At 39.9% G+C, this 19682-nt stretch overlaps 1 protein-coding gene, 1 long non-coding RNA gene and 1 other non-coding gene across 3 annotated transcripts in view; all 3 read left to right on the forward strand.

Annotated features, from left to right (window-relative positions):
• RNF149 (ring finger protein 149) overlaps positions 1 to 11704 on the forward strand; it is a 21205-nt gene extending 9501 nt beyond the window's left edge. The window contains exons 3-7 of the mRNA XM_061626848.1: positions 1146 to 1214; positions 2448 to 2530; positions 4924 to 5020; positions 9552 to 9747; positions 10352 to 11704. Of these exons, the coding sequence (XP_061482832.1) occupies positions 1146 to 1214; positions 2448 to 2530; positions 4924 to 5020; positions 9552 to 9747; positions 10352 to 10410 (504 nt within the window). The 3' untranslated portion in view covers positions 10411 to 11704. The remainder of the gene's footprint in view (positions 1 to 1145; positions 1215 to 2447; positions 2531 to 4923; positions 5021 to 9551; positions 9748 to 10351) is intronic.
• A 101-nt stretch (positions 11705 to 11805) lies between these two features.
• On the forward strand, positions 11806 to 18258 carry LOC133384919 (uncharacterized). Its single transcript, XR_009762727.1, has 2 exons — positions 11806 to 14060; positions 17098 to 18258. It is a non-coding gene; the product is annotated as an uncharacterized LOC133384919 (long non-coding RNA).
• Positions 14623 to 14730, forward strand: LOC133386404 (small nucleolar RNA SNORD89). Its single transcript, XR_009763148.1, has one exon. It is a non-coding gene; the product is annotated as a small nucleolar RNA SNORD89 (small nucleolar RNA).
• Positions 18259 to 19682: the final 1424 nt, after the last annotated feature.

Genomic DNA, 19682 nt, shown 5'->3' on the forward strand with positions numbered 1-19682 from the left:
TGCTGTAAAAGAATTGGCAGGCTAGTTCAAATCAGTACATGAAAGTTGGCCTTCACCACTTCAACTGCTGCTTTGCTTTCTTGAGATTGTTTCCTAAATTTTCATAGCTTATAAGATTTGCCTGCTAAACTTAGCTGAAAATATACAAACCTGGGAGCACTTTGCTTAATAATGCATGGTTTTTCTGGCTGTGTTGTGAAAGTGTAATATGAGAAAGATTAAGATAAAGGATACCTTATTTCTAACTTGGTTTTAGTAAAAGTGTGAAGTGGCGGAAAATATTTTTAGAAGACTGTGCTGTAGTCATCACAAGTGGGAATGAACTGTCCCATTTGAATAATTCTGAATATCTGAACCTTAGCTGTAACTGCAGTACTGGGCATGGAGCAGGGGTGGAGAATCTTTTTGACTCCAGGAGTCAGATATTTTCTGGCCTGACACCACAGACCAACTTTGACAGTTGGGCAGGGCAACTAACCTGCCAATCACATTACATCCTGTCCACCAGTCAAAATCCCTTGCCCTTTGCAAGTCTCCCCATGCTTCCCGTTTCTAGCCTCCATGTTGGAGGTGGAAAGAAACCACACAGGGCAGCTTCAAAGAGCAATGCTGGGAGGGGAAAGTGCTTTCCATTGAATGGAAACCACTTCTCCCTCCTTGACCATGGAGTGCTCCTACTGCCCATCAATTGATGCTTGAGGGATTGCTTCCTTCTTCTACTTGAGCTCCCAATTGTTCCTTTGAAGTCCTTCCCTTTCCAAACCCACATCTGATGTCATGCATGATGCAGGTGTAGGACCAATGGGTGTGACTTCCCCAAACAGGCTGCCAGGCCAAAATAGAGGCCTGATGGGCCAAGTTTGGCCCATGGGCCAGAGGTTTCCCACCCTGGATATAGACAGAAGCATTACTGAAATATCTGAATTTTACTTTTACCTGTATCTGCACTTGGACCACTTTTTCTGTGGGTGTTCCCTTTCACGTGTTACACTGGTAACATTGGTACAGAACTGCTTTTGTGCCTTTCAGTTAAAGGAGTACCAGGTCTTAGATAACTGGAGTAGTTAGGTTACTCCGTTTTTCAGATGGTTCTTCACTGAAAGCCATTAAAATGTGGACTACTGACCAATTTGTGTTTTTTTAAGGGCCACAGAGAAGAAACAATGAAAGCAATTGGCCAGCTGTCGCTGCATATTATAAAGCAGGAAGATATGGTAATTTCAATCATACTAAAATAGACTGAAACATCTTTCATTCTGTGATATGGCAATAATAGAACCATAATCCCAGTATACAAACTCATGCATTTAGGCATGCCTGAAGGTTTTTTTAAAAATGCTATTTCTGAAAGGGAGTCTCATATCCTTGTGTCCTCTGAAACCCTAGGTCATGAGTCTGTAACTTGTGCAGTTGGTTACATAGTTGACCAGGAAGACACACAAGTACAAAATTAGATTTTTAAAATGTTGTCAGTTAAGAGAGCTGCCCTGAGTTTATAGTGCTAAAAATATAATCAGTTGGACTTACCAATGAGAACATTTGTCAGGATGATTTTACAAATATCAAATGCTAATATGACTGAGCCCTATGCCTTGGATACTTCCTACAATGGAGTGTTCATAACTGTCCAAATATTGTTTTGTTCTACTTAACAGAGTTCATGGGTTCTCTAGGTGCTCTATTTAACGAAGTTCTCTGGGCGGAGACAGGAGCAGCAAAAGTGATGGATATTTCTTACTGTTGCTAGTTGTCCAGATTAAACTATTTATAGCTAAGTATTTTAGCATCAAAATATATTTACCATCATGTGAATCTTGTCTGAGTGGCTTAAAGGACTGCTTAAAATGGATGTGCGTTTTAAAAGTTTTTTGGCTAAGTTTGCCATGTTAAAAATCTGCCCTTGCCAAACAACATACATTGGTTGTGGCTGAACTTTATTCTGCCCAGCTTTCTGAATAATTGGTCTACTTTGACTTCTGTTCCTGAGTTAAGAGTATTTGCAGTTTAACATAACTTAACAAGTTTAACATAATTCCCACTCCATTCAAATATCAATGGGAATTTTAGGTAAGACCTGTATGGAACACTTCTTATAATTTTCTGCACTTTCTCTCAGGTTGAGATTGTTCAGCTAACAATTTTCCTGGCAGTTGTGAAGAAATGAAAGGTTGTATCTTTGTGCAGAGCTTGAGTTGGATGCTTTGCAAAAGCCAAGATATTTGATGTATATTTCCTGTGGTATTTCAGATTGAGTTAGTTTTGTTTGTTTCACCTGAGTCTTCTGTAACCTTTTATTTCTTCAGAAATTCTTGTCCTGGTATCTGAATGGTGTCCTTGCTTATTCTCAAAGAAGTTCCTCCAGAAGATTCAGATACCTAAACTACCTGCATTTTACAAAGTTGTAAAACATCATTTTTTAAAATTCTTGTTCATTTTTTTTTCTCAAGGGCTTGAATGTTGGTGCTGAAAATTGTGCAGTATGCATTGAAAACTATAAACCAAAAGATATAGTTCGAATCCTACCTTGCAAGTAAGTTTATTAAAATTTGCCTCAAGTGATGTCATTCCTTTAAAATATTTAACTAAGCTCATGAAAATATCAAGTCTCCAGTGTTTTTCAGAAGAGAGAAAGATAAGTACACTGTAGCTATTATCAGGTCTATGGTTTATTCAAGCATATAAACTTGCAGGTAATGTCCTTTTTTGTACAGTGCTGGCTGTGCCGAGGCATTTGTTCATTTCTTCCAACTCTGAACTTCTGTGCTCTAAAACAGGGATGGGACTTGTGGCCCTCTATATGTTGCTGGAGTTCAGCGCCTATCAGTTGGCCATGCTGACTTGGGCTGATGGGAGTTGGGAGTCCAGCAGTGTCTGGGAGGCCCCACCCTTCTCTGAAAAATAACTTGTGGTTGAATTGTACTGTGGAGTGGAATAGAGGCAAAAATAGTAAATGAGAATACAAGGCGTACTTGTGCTACTTAGTAGATTTAAAGTAAATTCTTAATTCCCTACTTAATGTTTGAGATTCCTATTCTCTTTAAATGTGTGTGTTCAGGGTATAGAACATCTTAACAATAGTTTGTATTGCAATGAAAATGATTTCTTTGTATGTTTGCGTTGCTTGTGCGATAAGTGAGATTTAAGAGGCTGTTTCTTCTATGATTCTAGCAGCAGTCAGATTAGGCTTGTTTCCATGGGTGTCACTCTAGTCAACTGACTGTCCCATGGAAACAGAAGAAGTTCATACAAGAGGCATAAGAGTGGCGTGCAGTCGTGGTGCTTTTGATTCTGAAACTTCAGCATTCTTGCATACTAAGACATGTTGTCTTGCCTTGGGGTGTGATGCCTTTCCATGTCCATTGGAAGATACCTGTTAATCATTTAAGTTGAATGGGTGAGATCCAGAGAACTGCAGGTGGTGTTCAGTTACAGGCAACTGGGTTTTCTATCTCCTCCACTCCAGCCATTTGCCACCTCATAAAAATATGTTTCTGGTGGTCTGGGAACTGTCCAGAAAAACATGGAGAATGGTACTGGGAGTGAGCACTGCAGAACAAGTGGGGACATGATAAAAATAGTAGATATATCCACTCCCCTCATTGGCACGTGAGCTGATGTGCCTTCTACATGTACATGGGGCTCTCTAGATCCTATCCATTGCTGCTTTATTAATTTATTTGCAATAATTTATAGACAGCTAATACAAAAAGGGTGAGATCCAAAATAATCTTAGTACAAGAAATGTGAGGGTTGCCATTGTGGCGTAAGTGGAAGTGGCATAATAGTACAAAATAGTATATGGTAGGTTAACATTGTGCAACATTTCCCAAGCTGCCCATTGGATTTAGTTTCAGTGCTATGCTAGAAACCCTAGCAGAATGACTGTTGTGCTAGCAGGCTGTCATAATTGGAACACGCCCAAATTTTCCAAGCAGTGTACAACATGTTTTAAAAAAAGACATTCATGAATCTGAAGAACTTACAAAATCAGAATAAATGCAGCATTACTATTCTCCAAAGGCTCGCCCAAATAAAAACTTTTTTAACATGTGCCAAAAATAACCAGCGGTTGGTGAATGCTATATGTCAGAAGGGAGTGTGTTCCATAAAGTGGGTGCCATCACATTGAATGCCCTCTTCTGAGTCGATTATCAAAACAAAGCTCAGGGGCATGCCATCCCACCAGGAGGGTGTTCAAATGAACTTGGTGACTGAACAGGGCAGTATGGGAGAAGGTGATTGCTTAGATAACCAGGTCCTAAGTTGTTTAGGGCTTCATATACAAAAAAAAGTTGAAGCTGGCTCAGTAGCAAATTGGCAGCCAATGCAGATCCTTTAAGAGGAGTGTTACATGCTGTTCCTCAGCAACCTAATTGCTAGATGCAGTTTCTGGACCAACCCTAGGTGGAGCCCCACGTGGAAGACATTGCAATAATTCAGTCTTGAGGTACCAGCACATGAATCACTGTTACTACAGGTTTAATTTCTGTGGGAGTTAGAATAGTATAGTTTTGCTGGATCTTGTAAATCTTGAAAATTTGCTGAGTAGGCAAAAAAAAATCCCTACCTTCATAGCAGATGTAGAGAACCTTTGGCCCTCCAGATGTTGCTGAACTATAACTCATCAGCCCCAGCAAGCATGGCCAATGGCCAGGGCTGATGGGAGCTGTTGTTAGCAACATCTGGAGGGCCAAAGATTCTCTACACCTGTTATTAAAGTAGGGATTGTTTTTCACCTACTCAGCAAATTTTCAAGTGTTATAATAATGTCGCCTTACCAAGGTCCAACCAAGCTTTTGGATAACCTACTCTTCAAGCTTTATGTTTGTTTAATTTGTGGTTTGCTAAATGTTGTTGCATAAAAGCAAGTTCACTTTTAGGAGAGTTCTTAAGTTTGATTTTAAAAGTATTGTCTCTCTTCAGACATGTCTTTCATAGGCATTGCATTGATCCCTGGTTGCTGGACCACAGAACATGTCCAATGTGTAAACTAGATGTCATCAAAGCTCTAGGATATTGGGTATGTAACAAACAAATAACTAAATCTGTGAGGAGGCTTCAAGTCCTGTTTTAGGTCAAGTATTATGTTTCCTGTCCAGTCATCCATGGCTACTGGTTTTGGGGGAGGGGTTTGAGTTTAGTGGTAAAGAATGTGGTTTTACCTAGGGAAGGTCCTAGGATGGGCTGCAGTCATGCTAAACTCAAATCGGCCAAATCAGACAAAGACAGAAATCTGGCTTATTGAACTTCATCGGTAAAAACTAATTACGTATTTACAATTCCTGCCTATAGAGCACCTGCTTGTCTCTCTTATTCCCCCCCCCATTTTGTTAAGACACCTTCCTCATGCAGGACTAAACCTTTTTATAGGATTTAGGCTCCTTCCCTTCCCAGCTGTCCATTTCCTAAATCACACAAGGGTGTGATTTGACAGCCAGCCACCTCCTTAACAAGTCTTGTCCCTGGTAGTTACTAAGGTTAGGTCTACTATACTACAACCTCTTCCAGCCATCTAAGCTGTAATGTTTTGGTGGAGGAGCCACAGCTTAGTAGCACAGTACATGTTTGGCCTGATGAAGTTTGCAGGCTGTGTCCCTGGTATCTCATTTAGTAGGTCTGGGAAAGTTTTCTGCCTGAGACCTTTACTAGTCTGGATAACGGAGATGGAGTGTGTGGTTGGTAGTTGCTCAGCTGCCACACACGGTTGCCTAAAATCAGTTCTGCTCGGTTCAGTCACTAATTTCATATCACTCCCACAAAAAGGAGGTATTCTATGAAGACTAGAGCTTCTTCATATACATAAGGGTGGGGCAAACCTGAGCTTGCCACTGAGGGTACACAGTGGCCTACAAACAGCCATTTGGCTTATTAGCCAGCCTCTGTTTGTCCTTATTAGCAACTCTTTTCTCCCCCTGCCCCCAAATTGCCTGGCATGTGCAGCAACCTCGGGGGGTGATTCCTCCTATTTGTGCTATGATATGGAGAAAACAAGGTGCAGCAGAAGTTTTCCCAAACTGTGTAGCAACTAAAAGAAATCCCTCTCTCTCCTCAGCCATCGGACAAGCAAAATGGCTTGGGAAAGAGATGAGGATTTTGCTCAGTTGCAGGTCGATACGGATGAGAGGCTGGGAGAGATTCTTGGTGTGTGTGTTTTCTTCGCCTCTGGGTAACTGAGAGAGATCCCCCCTTTCTCCCCTTGTTATGGGCTTGGGGGAAAAACTGTGGTGGGACAAAACAATAGGAATTTCTCCCGCTGATTAATCAAAGCCTCTGCATAAGTGAAAGAAGTCCCTTAAGTTTTCTGACAACTGCAGAGCACCTGCAAGAGAGACAGACTTGTTTCTTGCTTGCTGTGCAGTTTGGAGAAGGGAAGCAGGTGGCAGAATCTCCCCCACCCCCCGTTTCTTTTTTCAAAGCTTCAGTGAGTATGCTGGAGGCTACTGACTCACCAGAGGGTCAGGGAGTATTTGCCCCAGTGAGCAGGCAAGGAGAATTGTGGATGCCTGGCCGTGAGCCACAGAGAATCCTGTTTTGTATGTACAAGTGTTCACATCTGTAGAGATGTAGACAATACATTTTTACATGTTTGTGTAGAAGCTATAACATGTGGATCCTCCTTAGAACAGGTCTACACATTCAGAAAAATCACATGGTTACAGCCCTCCTGGGAATGTGCTGCTTTAGAATGCAGAGGGAGGTATTTAATGTTGGAGAGTATTCAAATATGCCACAACTGTCTGCTAATAAAAAGCTGAAATAGGTGGCTAGACAACAACCCTTCTCCTTGGCATGCTAGCTTTCTACCTACATGGAGTTTTTTGTGTGTTTTAACAAGGAAAAGCAGTCAGTTTATTGAAGACCATACATCTCATTCAAAAGTGCTAAAATTTAAGGAAGGGCTGTACCACATGGTGTGGTATCAGCTTTTAGTTAGTTACATTGTTCCTATTATTGGGGTCCCCTCATTTCTTTATTGAAAGTAAGTAAAATATTTCTATCAGCAGTGAACACCTGCTGTCATAATACGTGGGGAGAGGGGCTCTCGGGGCGGGGCAATGCATTGCATTGCGAACCATTGTTTCTGCGAGGCTGTGCCACACAGTCTTAGGAGGCAGGTTTGTCTCCCACAGTAATAATGTTCCAAAATGCAGTGCTTCCATAACTGAATGGCTGCCAGTGTTGGGATATGTATAAACCTACCCTTGGTGATGCATGTATTGGTGAGAGCAGACTTTGCTCCTCTCAGATAGTTTTGCTGATTTCAAAATTAAGTGGGGGCTATTTAAACTCAAGCCTGGTCTTACCTATGTTGTGCCCCCATCCTGGGTTCTGGCTCTCAGCCATGTTAGAATGTGAGTTAGGCTATTGGCTTATAGTTTTAATTTAAGGGAGTGTGTGGTTTTTGTGATAAATTAGCTTAATCTTTTCTCCCTCCCCCTTTTATTATTTCGTTATTAGATTTATATCCCGCCCTTCCTTCCTTTTTTTTTTTTTCAATAATTTTTATTCAAATTTTCATAAAACATACAAGACAAAATCATAAAACATTCAAAGACAAAAAACAAAATCAAAAATAGTTAGACAAAAAGAAAAAAAGAAAAAAAAAAAAAGCAAAAATAAAAAATAAAGAGTAAAATATTGACTTCCCATTTGTCAAAGATCAAATCAGTTATAAGTCTATAATATATAGCAATCCTGTCTCTTAAGTCATATTATAAAATCACTTTCCTCCAGTAGTTATCTTACTTAATCATCAAATCTCATAAACATTACTTTATTCTTTCCACAAAAAGTCAAAGAGAGATTTCAATTCTTTAAGAAATATATCTATCAATTTTTTTTTCCAGATAAGCATATCGATTAATCCATCTCATTACTAATTATGATAATCTTATTGTCATAACCATAGTCAAAATAAACATTTCAATTAATCCATCACATCAGAATCTGTTAGGTTCAGTAATTTCAGTAGCCATTGTTCTATTATCTCTATTAGTTCCATTTTCCATCTTCCATCTTCAGTAGTCTTGTTAAGTCCAGTAATTTCAATATCCAATCTTCCATTATCAGTATTCCATAATAATCTTGCTGTCAAAGCCATAGTCATATAGTAAGAGTCTGATGGGAATTACCTCTATCCCAAATATTTTCTTGCCATCCATTCTGAATAGGTTGCTGAAATACTGCTGTAAAATCATATCTCTGTTCTTTTTTTCAAAATACACTGGGTCATCTCTTAAAAGTTTTTCCATTGTCACATGGCTGCAGTTAATTCCATAGATTTTCTCTATATTGGGCTCCATCACATCATTCCAGTCCAGAAGATAATCCATGCCATTGATAACTTTATCTCTAGAATCTTCATTAATTTCTTCAGAGATAACATTGAGTTCCAAACAATAGATTTTATTTCTAAAGTCCATAAACTCCAAATCTTGTTCCTGTTCCACGTTTGTTCCAATCTCCGGGATCTCCTCTCTCACAGGGACCCCTATTCCAGTCTCCAGGGTCTCCTCTCTCACAGGGACCCCTGTTCCAATCTCCGGGGTCTCCTCTCTCACAGGGACCCCTTCCAGGGTCACCTCTCTCACAGGGACCCTTATATCTTTAATCTCCTGCTTCATTTTACTCAATTCAATTTTCGTTATCTCAATCTCATCCATTATTTTCTGAAACATAGTTATTTCCAGATTCTCAGCCACTTTCTTAATTGCCATTTTAAAAGAAAAATATAGGAAAACCACTTCTTATTTCAGCAACAATTGGGTTAATACTCCAGACTTGGTGACATCACAGTATAAACAGAGCAGACAGCCTTATCTCTCCAATAGTTAAGAAAACAAAATGCAGTTCCCAGGATCGAAACAATTAATGGCAATCGTCAAGAAACAGATTCGTCAAAATAAAATAGACCAAAAAGAGAGTAGTCTCAAAACAGTATAATATTTTTCAAAATAAAAATCTGGAATAGAAATCCCTCTTCTGTGTGTATCTTTAGAATGCAAATCCAGGACAGCTTTTTGCAACAAAAACAGAGATAAGCTATTAATTAGTGCGTAGCAGAGAGAAGTTACGGCTCCCCAGTGAGATGTCAAAAACCGATCAATCTGGCAAATCTCTTTTAAACAGCAACAATTTAAGTCAAGTAAAAGAAAAATATAGAAAGAAGGGTGCTTGCCTGTTAATGCGTTCTCTCTTAGAAGATAAGATGAACGTTCGCTTTAACAGATAGAGCTTGCTGTTGAAAATCCGTCCCACCTTCGTCGGCTGGACCTCGTCCCATAAATTAATGAGATCTGGTCGTCCCAACAAAAATAGGCTTTGAGGTTAATCTCTTCGTTTCTCCCTACCCGGGAGAAGTTTAATCAGTCAAAAAAAAAGAAAAAACTGACTGATATATCTGAATAAGCTTCTTTTGAGGCAGGAGCCCGTCTCAAAAGCAGGCACAGGCTAAGTCACCCTTCCCGGAAGTGCCGCCCTTCCTTCCAATAGGAGCCCAAGGTCTTGATACTAGTCTTGATGATTAACACTATTTTTATTCAACTTTAAAGGGAGGACCTAAAGATGAACTTGAAATTGCAATGCCTGAATCAATCAGTGGTAGCATACTGGCTGGAAGCTGGAATGTCGCTGTACAAGAAGAGGAGAGAAGTGAAACAAGTGACTTACCAGCATCTTCTGCTAATGAATCTGCATTAAATAGTAACAGTTTAAATGAGGATGATGGTGAAAGAAGAGCCTTACTTGGTATATAACCTTGCAGCTTGTTTCTTTTTCTAGGAACTGACATTCTGGGAACAAAATGTCAAATTTAAAATCTCAATTTAACTGTGGATATGCTTTAAAAAACCTTGATGAACTCACTCACTCAGATAGCCAGGCAAATCAAATGAGTTCTCATGCCATTTCTGTCAGAGTAGAACCTTGATCTCAAACTATTTTATGGAAGAATTTGTTTTTTGTCATTCTGCAGGAAAAGAATATAGCAATTGCAGAGCTACAGAAATTGTATTAAATGGGGTATATGTCTGACTCTTTGAGGATAGGAGCTTGAGCTAAACTGGGGTGAGGGAGAGGATGAAGGACAGAACAATATGTTGGGCTTTGGAAACTGCTCATAACCCTGAATAGATTTTGTTTATTACTAAGCTAAATGTTTGTAAATTCAGAATTCACTTGCCTTAAAGGCCAAATCTTGCTCTTGTTAATGGTAATTATGTTTGGCTTACATGAATTGGTTCTCAAATAAATTATATGATGGAATGCACAATAGACATATGTTTCTTGTTATTCCTATAATATAGACAGTGGAGCTCAAAAGTATTAAACATATTATATATTTATTTTCTAGAAATGGATGGCAGAAATAGTCGACATGAAGAACACCTGTCAAGTGGAAACACTCTGTGAAAGTTTGACTGCTTGAACTGGGAGCTAAAGATTTATTTTTATTTAAATGGTATGGACTTGTGTCTAGCTTAAATGCATTACTTTTCTAATTCATGTTTGAAAAGGGCTAATGACTACACATTTTGTAAGAAAACACTCATCTGACACAAAATACAATAATTCTGGCATGGGTTGTTGTTGTTTCTTTACCAGAAATGAGACTGCTGAGAAATGAGGCCATTTCATGGGAAACCAGAACAAAAAACATCTGTAGGTACCTAGAAAACTGGCCTGTTTTTTTTAAATCTTGTTTGGCACTTGTTGAGCTTGTTGCTCTTTTTTCTGGGGGGATTTTCTTTTGCAACTCCTTTTGTAAGAAACAGCTTCCTTTCCTTTGGTTTTCTTGTCCTTTGGTTTGTAGGGATACAAACCAAGTTAAGGAAGGGAACCTGTTTCTTGGTAAAAGAGATGCAAAGAAAAATCCCTCTGGAAAAAGAGCAACAAGTTCAAAAGTAGTTTCTGTGCCAGAGAGCTGTTTCAAAGATCAGTACTGGCAGAAGTACAAATTGCACAGGTTAACAGATAAATGAGGGTTTTATCAACACTAATTTATTTTTTAAAAATGGTGTTCTGAATGCATGGTATAGATCTCCAAAACATCAGAGTATTCCAATGGTTGTGAGAACTTTTGCCACGTGCTTGCAGAAAATATATTGGTGACTTCTTTAATTTGCCTATTAATAAATTTGATGTTGTGCCACACAGTTGTTGCAGTTAGCAGGCAAAGTATTAGTGCCTAGGACAGTGCAAAAGAGCTGCCTTCACTTGTGAAACACAATTGTGTAGCAATTGTTTATGTTGTGCATGGAGAGTAATTTAACATAAACTGTTAAATATTTCCTTTACCATTGTTTCTTTGTATGCTGCTGCTGGGTATTTTGCTACCCAAATTCAATACTGAGATGCTTGTAAAAGTTACTTATGCAGAGGATTTTTAGATGCTCCCAATTAGAAGTTTACTTAAGGTTGTTTTGTATTACTGTGCTAGATTAACAGTATTGTGCCTTATAGAGTAGTTTAAAACACTTAAGATTGCAATCCAGTACATGTCTACTCATAAGTAGCCTCCATTGGATCAAATGGGACTTACTCCCAGGTAAATGTGTACTGGATTGCAGCCTAAACTTGAAGTGTGTGTACACACACACACGTACACACTTCACACACACATACACATTGTGTATATATATATATATATATGTATATATATACATATATATATATACACACACACATACAGTGCCTTGCAAAGGTGTTCAGACCCCTGACCAATGCTCTCATATTGTACAGTAATTTCATTCTGTATGATATTTTATTTTAAACACTGAAACTCAAAATCAATTGTTGTAAGGTGACATTGGTTTTATGTTGGGAAATTTTGGAAGAAACATAAAAAACTGAAACGTTGCTTGGATTAAGTATTCAACTCCCACACGTCAATATTTGGTAGAGCCACCTTTCTCTGCAATAACAGCTTTAATTTTTTGGGGGGTAGGTATGTACCAGCTTTGCCCATAGTGTTGAAGGAATGTTGGCCCATTCCTCTTGGCAGATTTGCTCCAGGTCATTTAGGCTGGTTGGATGTTGCTTGCGGACCGCAATTTTCAAAGAGCGCCACAGATTTTCAATGGGATTGAGATCAGGAGTTTGACTGGGCCACTGTAGGACATTTACCTTTTTGTTCTTGAGCCACTCCAATGTTGCTTTGGCCTTGTGCTTGGGATCATTGTATTGTTGGAAAGTGAATTTCCTCCCAAGCTTCAGTTTTTTAGTGGACTGAAGCAGGTTCTCTTGCAGTATTTCCCTGTATTTTGCTCCTTCCATTCTTCCTTCGATTTTAACAAGTTGCCCAGTCCTTGCTGATGAGAAGCATCCCCACAGCATGATGCTGCCACCACCATACTTCACTGTAGGGATGGTGTGTCTTGAGCCATGGGTAGTGTTAGGTATGCACCACACATAGCGCTTTGAGTTTTGGCCAAAAAACTCTCTCTTGGTCTCATCTGACCACAAAACCTTTTCCTACATCGCACCTGGGGCACTCTCGTGCTTTGTGGCAAACTCCAGATGTGCTTTCAGATGGTACTTTTTGAGTATCAGCTTCTTTCTTGCCACCCTCCACACAGGCCAATGTTATGCAAAGCTCTTGATATTGTTGACTGGTGCACCAGTACTCCATTCCCAGACACTGAACTCTGTAGCTCCTTCAAAGTGATTGTTGACCTCTCTGTGGCTTCTCTCACAAGTCTCCTTCTTGACTGAGTGCTGAGTTTTGAGGGACATCTTTTTCTTGGCAGTGCCTGGGTGGTGTGACACAGCTTCTACTTTCTGATCATTGATCCAACTGTGCTCACTGGGATATCCAAATACTTGGATACTATTTTGTACCCTTTTCCTAATCTATGCATTTATATTACATTATCTCTCACTTCTGTAGAATGCTCTTTGGTCTTGGTTTTCCTTCAAATCCACAGCCTGACCAATGATCCTTCAACAGTGGGGTCTTTAATCCTGACAATGAGACAGCAACTTTAATGGTTCACAGGTGGAGGCCAATGGTAAGGTAATTGTGTCCTCCATAGGGCAATTTCTTTAATCTGTGTAAACTGGGAGCTTCCACAGCACAAGGGTTGAATACGTATGCAAGAAACGTGTTTTAGTTTTTTATGTTTCTTACAAACATTTCCCAACATAAAACCAATGTCACCTAACAATAATTGATTTTGAGTTTCAGCGTTTCAAAATATCATACAGAACAAAATTACAATGTACCGTTTGTAATTCAGTAATATGAGAGCATTGGTCAGGGGTCTGATTACATTTGCAAGGCACTGTATGTGTGTGTGTGTGTGTGTGTGTATATGTATATATATATATATAAAAGATACCACTGCACTGTTTAATTTTACCTTTTCTTCAGGTAAATCCATACAATAAGCTCTAGGTGAAAATGGTGAATTGTGTATTTATAGTTCTGTTAAATGTTGGAAGAACATTTTAGGATTCTAATGGTTTTTAAATGAATGTATGGATTTATACCTCCAAGTTTTTAAGTACAATTTTATACCTTGTTTAAAACTAGGTATTTGGTAAGGTGCTTCCTGGAATAGCAGAGAAAATATGCAAGCTAGAACTTAAATTGGAACAGTATTTAATTTTAGTATATTTCAAACATGGGAGCGGCAAATGTGGAAAGGAACAGGGAGAAGTTTGTTAGCCATCTGCTTCTGATGTTTCCACAATATTGTGATGACATCGCCATCTTCTCTGAGGAGTGTTATCCAGCCACATGTCATGCATTAAAATTGACCTCTGAAAGGCCTGCATCTTACAACTAGCCCTTAATGGAGTGAACTACATCATGACTACTGCCCATCTTCAAACAACATTGATGCTGCTTTCAAAAAGAAACTGCCTTTGAGCTATTCAATAACTAGTCTTTCCCTACACCCTTAGCACATAGTGGAAGTATTACTTGATTAGTTGTTTTAGAACATCACAACTCCAGCTTAATATCAAGGAGCAGGCAGGAAGTCATTTTCATGTGCCTCCAGTCTCCAGATCCTTTATGACATTTGCAATGCAGCACCTGCCTTGGAGAAAGCAATATGGTGAGTACCAACCATTTCTCCCTGTAACAAGAGTTGGATTATTATATTTCTTCCTAGGTTTATTTCCTAAAGAACTGGGAAAGCAGCATATAAAAATCTGATAGAACATGTGAACCAGAATTTTTGTATATTATTCCTGAATACAGAGACCGTATCATACATTGCTAGGCACTACATGTGCTTTATCTGCCCCTCTCTGAATATGGCATCTTGAGAACTATGATGGGTGGAAACATGCAGGTGGTGTCTAGTGAAAGATCAAATTTCAAAAAGGCTGGGACGGGATGTTTCCTGTGAAACCAGAGTATGACGTCAGTGTTATGTACAGTGTTCTGTAAGCCATCTTGCTCTCTGTGTCCTTACCCACTCCCAAATCCCAATATTGGGAGGACGACATGCATTTTGGAAGCAAAGTATGTGCATGTATATACACTTTGTATTCTGTTAAAAAAAATCTGAACACTGTATTCATCACTAGCTGTTAGAATTCTGTTTTTGAGATGGGCTGCTAACTGATCAACAGTTGGTGTAGACTCTGTAATTTCTGTATAGCTTGTATGCTGCTGAGGAGTGATGACAATGAAAGGCCGAATTGCAGTGCCTATTAACAGTTTTCTCTCTAAGGCACAATGACAAATCTCCTGAAGCGACTTTTTTGTCTGACCTCAGTAACATCACATAATGGGCTTCTCCCTTGTCTAGTAAATGATCACAATTACCTAAGTATGGATAGATGCTACATTCAGATGTAATAGCAAACAACCTTGTGCTTCCTTGCACTCTCCGTTCCTTCCCCTGTACTAAATGGGAGATTTATGCATGCCTGAAACCACCAAACCAGGATCAAACATTGGTTTGGGATTCTAATTTGTGGGCCAGCTATGGGTTACTGCAAACCAAGAATGGAAACTCCTAAATCTTTTCTCCATATTTGTGGGAGGAGAGGATGCCACAAACGCCATTTTGTGCTTGCGACAATGAATTATGGTTTGCCATTACATCTGAATAGCATCTTTGGGTACTGTTAAAATTATCCATAACTAATTCAAAGCAAGGATTAGTCTGTTTTTAAACACTCTTCTAAAATACCATTGCCTAATCATGACTTGAAGGTGTCTCCCCAAAACAGTTCCTTGATTATCACTGGCAAGACGTTGCTTTAGGTGATGGGTGAGGAACCTGTGGCCTTCTACAAGGTGTCACACCTCCCATTAAGCCCCAACCAGCATGACCAATGGTCAGAAAGTAGAACATTTGACTTACCATGGTGAACTCCTACAGTAGATGGAGATACCCTCAAATGGTTTGGTCTTTCCATTTATGCTTATAGGCCGAGCTATGCAAACCAGACTTTAATTGTAACTGCGATCCTGTGTGAGAGCCTTCCTTCAGATGCCTATGGAAAGCAAGCAGGACCTGAGTGCAACAGTGGTCTCCCTACTTGTGATTCCCAACAACCAGTACTCAGAGGCATGCTGCTTCCAACAGTGGAGGTAGAACATAAGTCATATCCTCCATTGATTTGTCTAATCTTTTAAAGCCATCCAGGTTGGTCACCATCCCGAGTTTGGGGAAAATCTCCTTGCAGCCTCCTAACTTAGTGGGAACACTCTAGGTAGTCAGATCTGCAATCTTATGTGTATGATTTGTTATTTCTGCCCATGCTTCAGTGCTTACACACTCAACACAGAACTATTAATAGCCCCCTTCCTTGACTTTAACCCTTAAGACTTCAGGACTGGATAATAAAAAGATTATCACTAGTAGTAGTGGATTTTTGCTTTGAGTTACTCCTAGGTGTGAGCAGCACCATCTACCCAGCTGAAAAACATCTGGGTAAAAGGACTTAACATAGCCATTAGGGCAGGAAAAAAGGATACTAGGGCTCTTCACTTTCCTCCTACTTGACTCTGCTTGCCACTCTACTATAGTGACTGACATGATGCTGCACTAAAATTGCAGCTCTGCCAGGCTGGGTGCTTTTCTCTGGAGCTTCTCCTGAAGAGTCGGGCCTGCTGGCAATCAAAAAAGAAGAAATATACCTGCTTGGAATTTCTCCCTTGGCAGAACTATCATGGGAGTTGTACCTTTCTTAGTACAGTAGGGCCCCGCTTCGCAGCGCTCCACTTTGCAGCCTTCCACTGATAGAGTGGTTGTCAATTGCAGAAAGGCCCCACTCCTACGGCGCTTGTTCCACTTTTACGGCGTTTTTTGGACGTCTGGCGCCATTTTAGACAATGTTAGTCAATGCGTTCCGCTTTACGGTGGCGATCTGCAACAGAACCTGCCATATGAGCAGGGCCCTACTGTAACCTTGTTTCCTTACTGAGCTGGAGAACTGGCCTCGCAGAAGGAAGCCTGAGATCACATCACCGCTTAGGGTTAGAGCTGATAAAGGAGGAAGCAGTAAATCTGCTTTTTTTGTGAGGGCTCTGGTGGCTGTGCCTCATGGAAAGCAGGCATCTGCAGCTGGTTTTGCACCAGGATCTTGATCATGACCTGCTGTATCCAGTGGGAGAATATAACTCCCCTAAAGGGAAATGAAGATGATAGAAATAGGCAAAATGAAATGTTTGGCAGAGCTCTGCCAATGACAGATACACGTCTTACTTGCATAGCCCTGCCTATTGAGTGGGATGGCCAACCTATTTGAGAACACCCCATGCATTATGGAAAAGGTCAGAGTTGTAGCTCTAACATTTAAAGGGCCACAGGTTCCATGCCCCTGCTTTAGGTACCAAGTTGGAAACGCTGCCAGTTCTGAAATGCAACTGTGATCCAGCAGAGAATCGTAAGTGGGGAGAAATAATTTTTATTGATTTCCAACTGTCCCTGTAAAGATTTTCAGGGAGCTGCACTGAGAGGGGATTGGTGAGCATCTTGTGTTGGGGGTGGGGCAACCTTTCTCTGTGTTAAGCACAGCTCACTGAATCTTAGGATCTAACCCTGGCTGTAGGTAAACTACTGGCTTGAGCAATTGTTTCTGCTAACTTGGTGGTACATATATTGTTTGACAGCTATTTCTTTTGTCATTTAGGTGATCTACAAGCCCTTTTGGAACTGGTTCACACAAGCTCAATATAGACACTAGCTGTTCTGATACATTCTTGATATTGATCTGTGAGACACCTTCAATTCTGTTCTGAATTACTATCATTTCATGCATGATCTGAAAAAATGAATTGCCTGCAAATATTGTCTTAAATGACAAAAATGGGCATTTTATATATAGGGCACTAGGTTTAGCTTAAGATATATGTGAAAATGCACCTTAAAGGCTTAACTACTAAGTTAATAACTAAGCTGCTTTAAGCAAAAATAACCAGTTGAAAAAAAGAGCTGAATCTGCTTTTTTTAATATCAATTTTTGAAGACCAATAAAAGTGTTTATGACTGGGTCTTTTTCAAGTGGGTCTTTTGCTATTGCTTTGTTCCCAACAGTCGAAAAGGCCTTTGAGTCCGTCTATTGGAACATAAATATTAATCTAGCACAAAATCTACTAATAAAGCTTGACTTTAAGGCTCTCATGCTCTAGCCTTGTTTTGATTTTACAAGGCATCATTAGTGTGACTCAGGTTTTATCTATAAACATTTTAAGAATGGTATCAGTATCCCTACACATTATTAAAGAATTCAATTATTAAACAAGCTCTTAAAAAAACACAAGCTACCTACTTTGTTTAAATACATGATGTAACTGTTAAGAACCTAAAACTGGGTCTGACACCACCCATGATGGCAACTGCAAATTCTGCTAGGTCCTATGAACACCTTTTTGCAGCTGTATAATCTGGCAGGAGGGGAGTGTGTTGTATCTTTAGCTTGAATTGGAATAAACGTAACTGTTCCTTCAGGCTACAGTAGAGGAAGGACAAGAGATGCAGAGCAATTAAAAGATTTGTGAAGCCATCCTCTTCCCTTGCTTCATTAAATAGCAGAAGGGATGCAGTCCTAGTACAGTGGTGGACCAGCACCTTTTCTCCTTGCAATTTCCATCCCAGCTGCTCATTAGAACTTATAATGACGAACTGGTTACCCGAGTTTATTTCCTCTAGCATTCCAATCCTTTTTTCTTTTGTGTTGTCTTTTTAGATTGTAAGCCTGACGGCAAGGACTGTTTATTATTGATCTGTAAGCTATGCTCGGAGTGTTTTGGCTGAAGAGCTGGATAAAAACTATTAAAAAATTGGAAAAGTTTGAGTTGTCCTGTTCTTCCTGGTTTTTGAGCCTTTCGCTAAAAATAGCTTGTATATAAAAAATTGCTGGTGAGAGAACTAGAATTGTCCCAAACATGCAAGTAGGTACATTTCTGCAGTTTTCCATAGCTTTCTAGAGCTCCCTCTAGAGCTGCTGTTAATAATGGCTAACAGCTATTTTATGTGTTAATTGAATTTAGATGAGACTGCTCAGGTTTTCCCTGGAGTAAAGAATGAGCCAGAATGGAAAAGTAGGCATGGGCAACCTCCAGTCCGTGGACCAGAGTATACCCGGTATACCTACTTCTACATACAATGCTGTTTTCCTCAAGCCATGCCTGCCTGAGATCAGGTGTTGAGCAGATAAAGATGCAGCTGCAAAGGAACACGTGAGATCTCTAAAAAGTGTGCTCAGTTCTTCCTTGGCACGTGGGTTGCCAAATTTAGAAGGTATAGAATGTGTCAACTGCAAACCTCACTGGAAGTGGGGGCACCTGGCATCAGGCAGTTGACAAGTGGGTGGTCCTTGGAATATGCAAAGCTACATTTGTTCACCTTTGCAAATGTTTTAAATTTCATATACTCAAGACAAACTGGCTACTTGGCTCAAATAAAGTACTTTGGTGCCATATGTTTCTAGAATTTACCTGTTCCTGTAATTATAATTGGGTAACACAACTACATTAATGTAGCCTTATGCATCTGCAAAGGTGAATCATAACCTTTTTCTCTTCAAGAGAGGGGTACTTTGGACTCAAGGGCTGGACTATAACCATTGCTCATTGAAAACAAGAGCTTGGGCCTTGAAAATCAACAAAGCCCTAACAGACCATTCCTCCATCTAGCCCACTATTTGCCTATCTAGCAGTGGCTGGGAGTTTACAGAGCACGGTCATTCTACTTAAGATTGAAAGCAGGGTCTTTTGAATTAAAGCATATATATTCTACCACTGACCTGCATGGATCCTCTTCTGCAAAATCCTCAGCAAATCGAGCTTTTTAAGGGAATATGTGAATCCAGAACTGAAACAAATAATTTGGAAAGCGAAGGGTGTCTTGAACACACAGGTGTGGAACGTACAGCTTGCAGGCACACTGGACACTGTCAGACAGTAAATATGTAGGGGGTCTTTGATAGCAACCAACTAGGGGTGGTGGTCTACCTTACAGTGGTCCTGGTTATACCATCAGCCTCACAAACATGTTTAACTTGTTTGCCTAAGAAGTAAAAGGTAACAAATATGCAGCCTTGTACCCCTTCTCAATTTCGTTTGGCCCGCCTTTGGATGATAAACTTCCTTTACTTGCATTCTGATTAGGGGGCCATTTTATATATTGGCAATCCCTTCTATAAACAGTTCAAGCCTATGCTAATAGCAGGTTAGGCTAGCTCTTCAAGCTGTTCAGAATCATCGTCTCCGGATG

Source organism: Rhineura floridana, chromosome 5, assembly GCF_030035675.1.
Source record: "Rhineura floridana isolate rRhiFlo1 chromosome 5, rRhiFlo1.hap2, whole genome shotgun sequence".
Classification (NCBI taxonomy): Eukaryota; Metazoa; Chordata; class Lepidosauria; order Squamata; family Rhineuridae; genus Rhineura; species Rhineura floridana.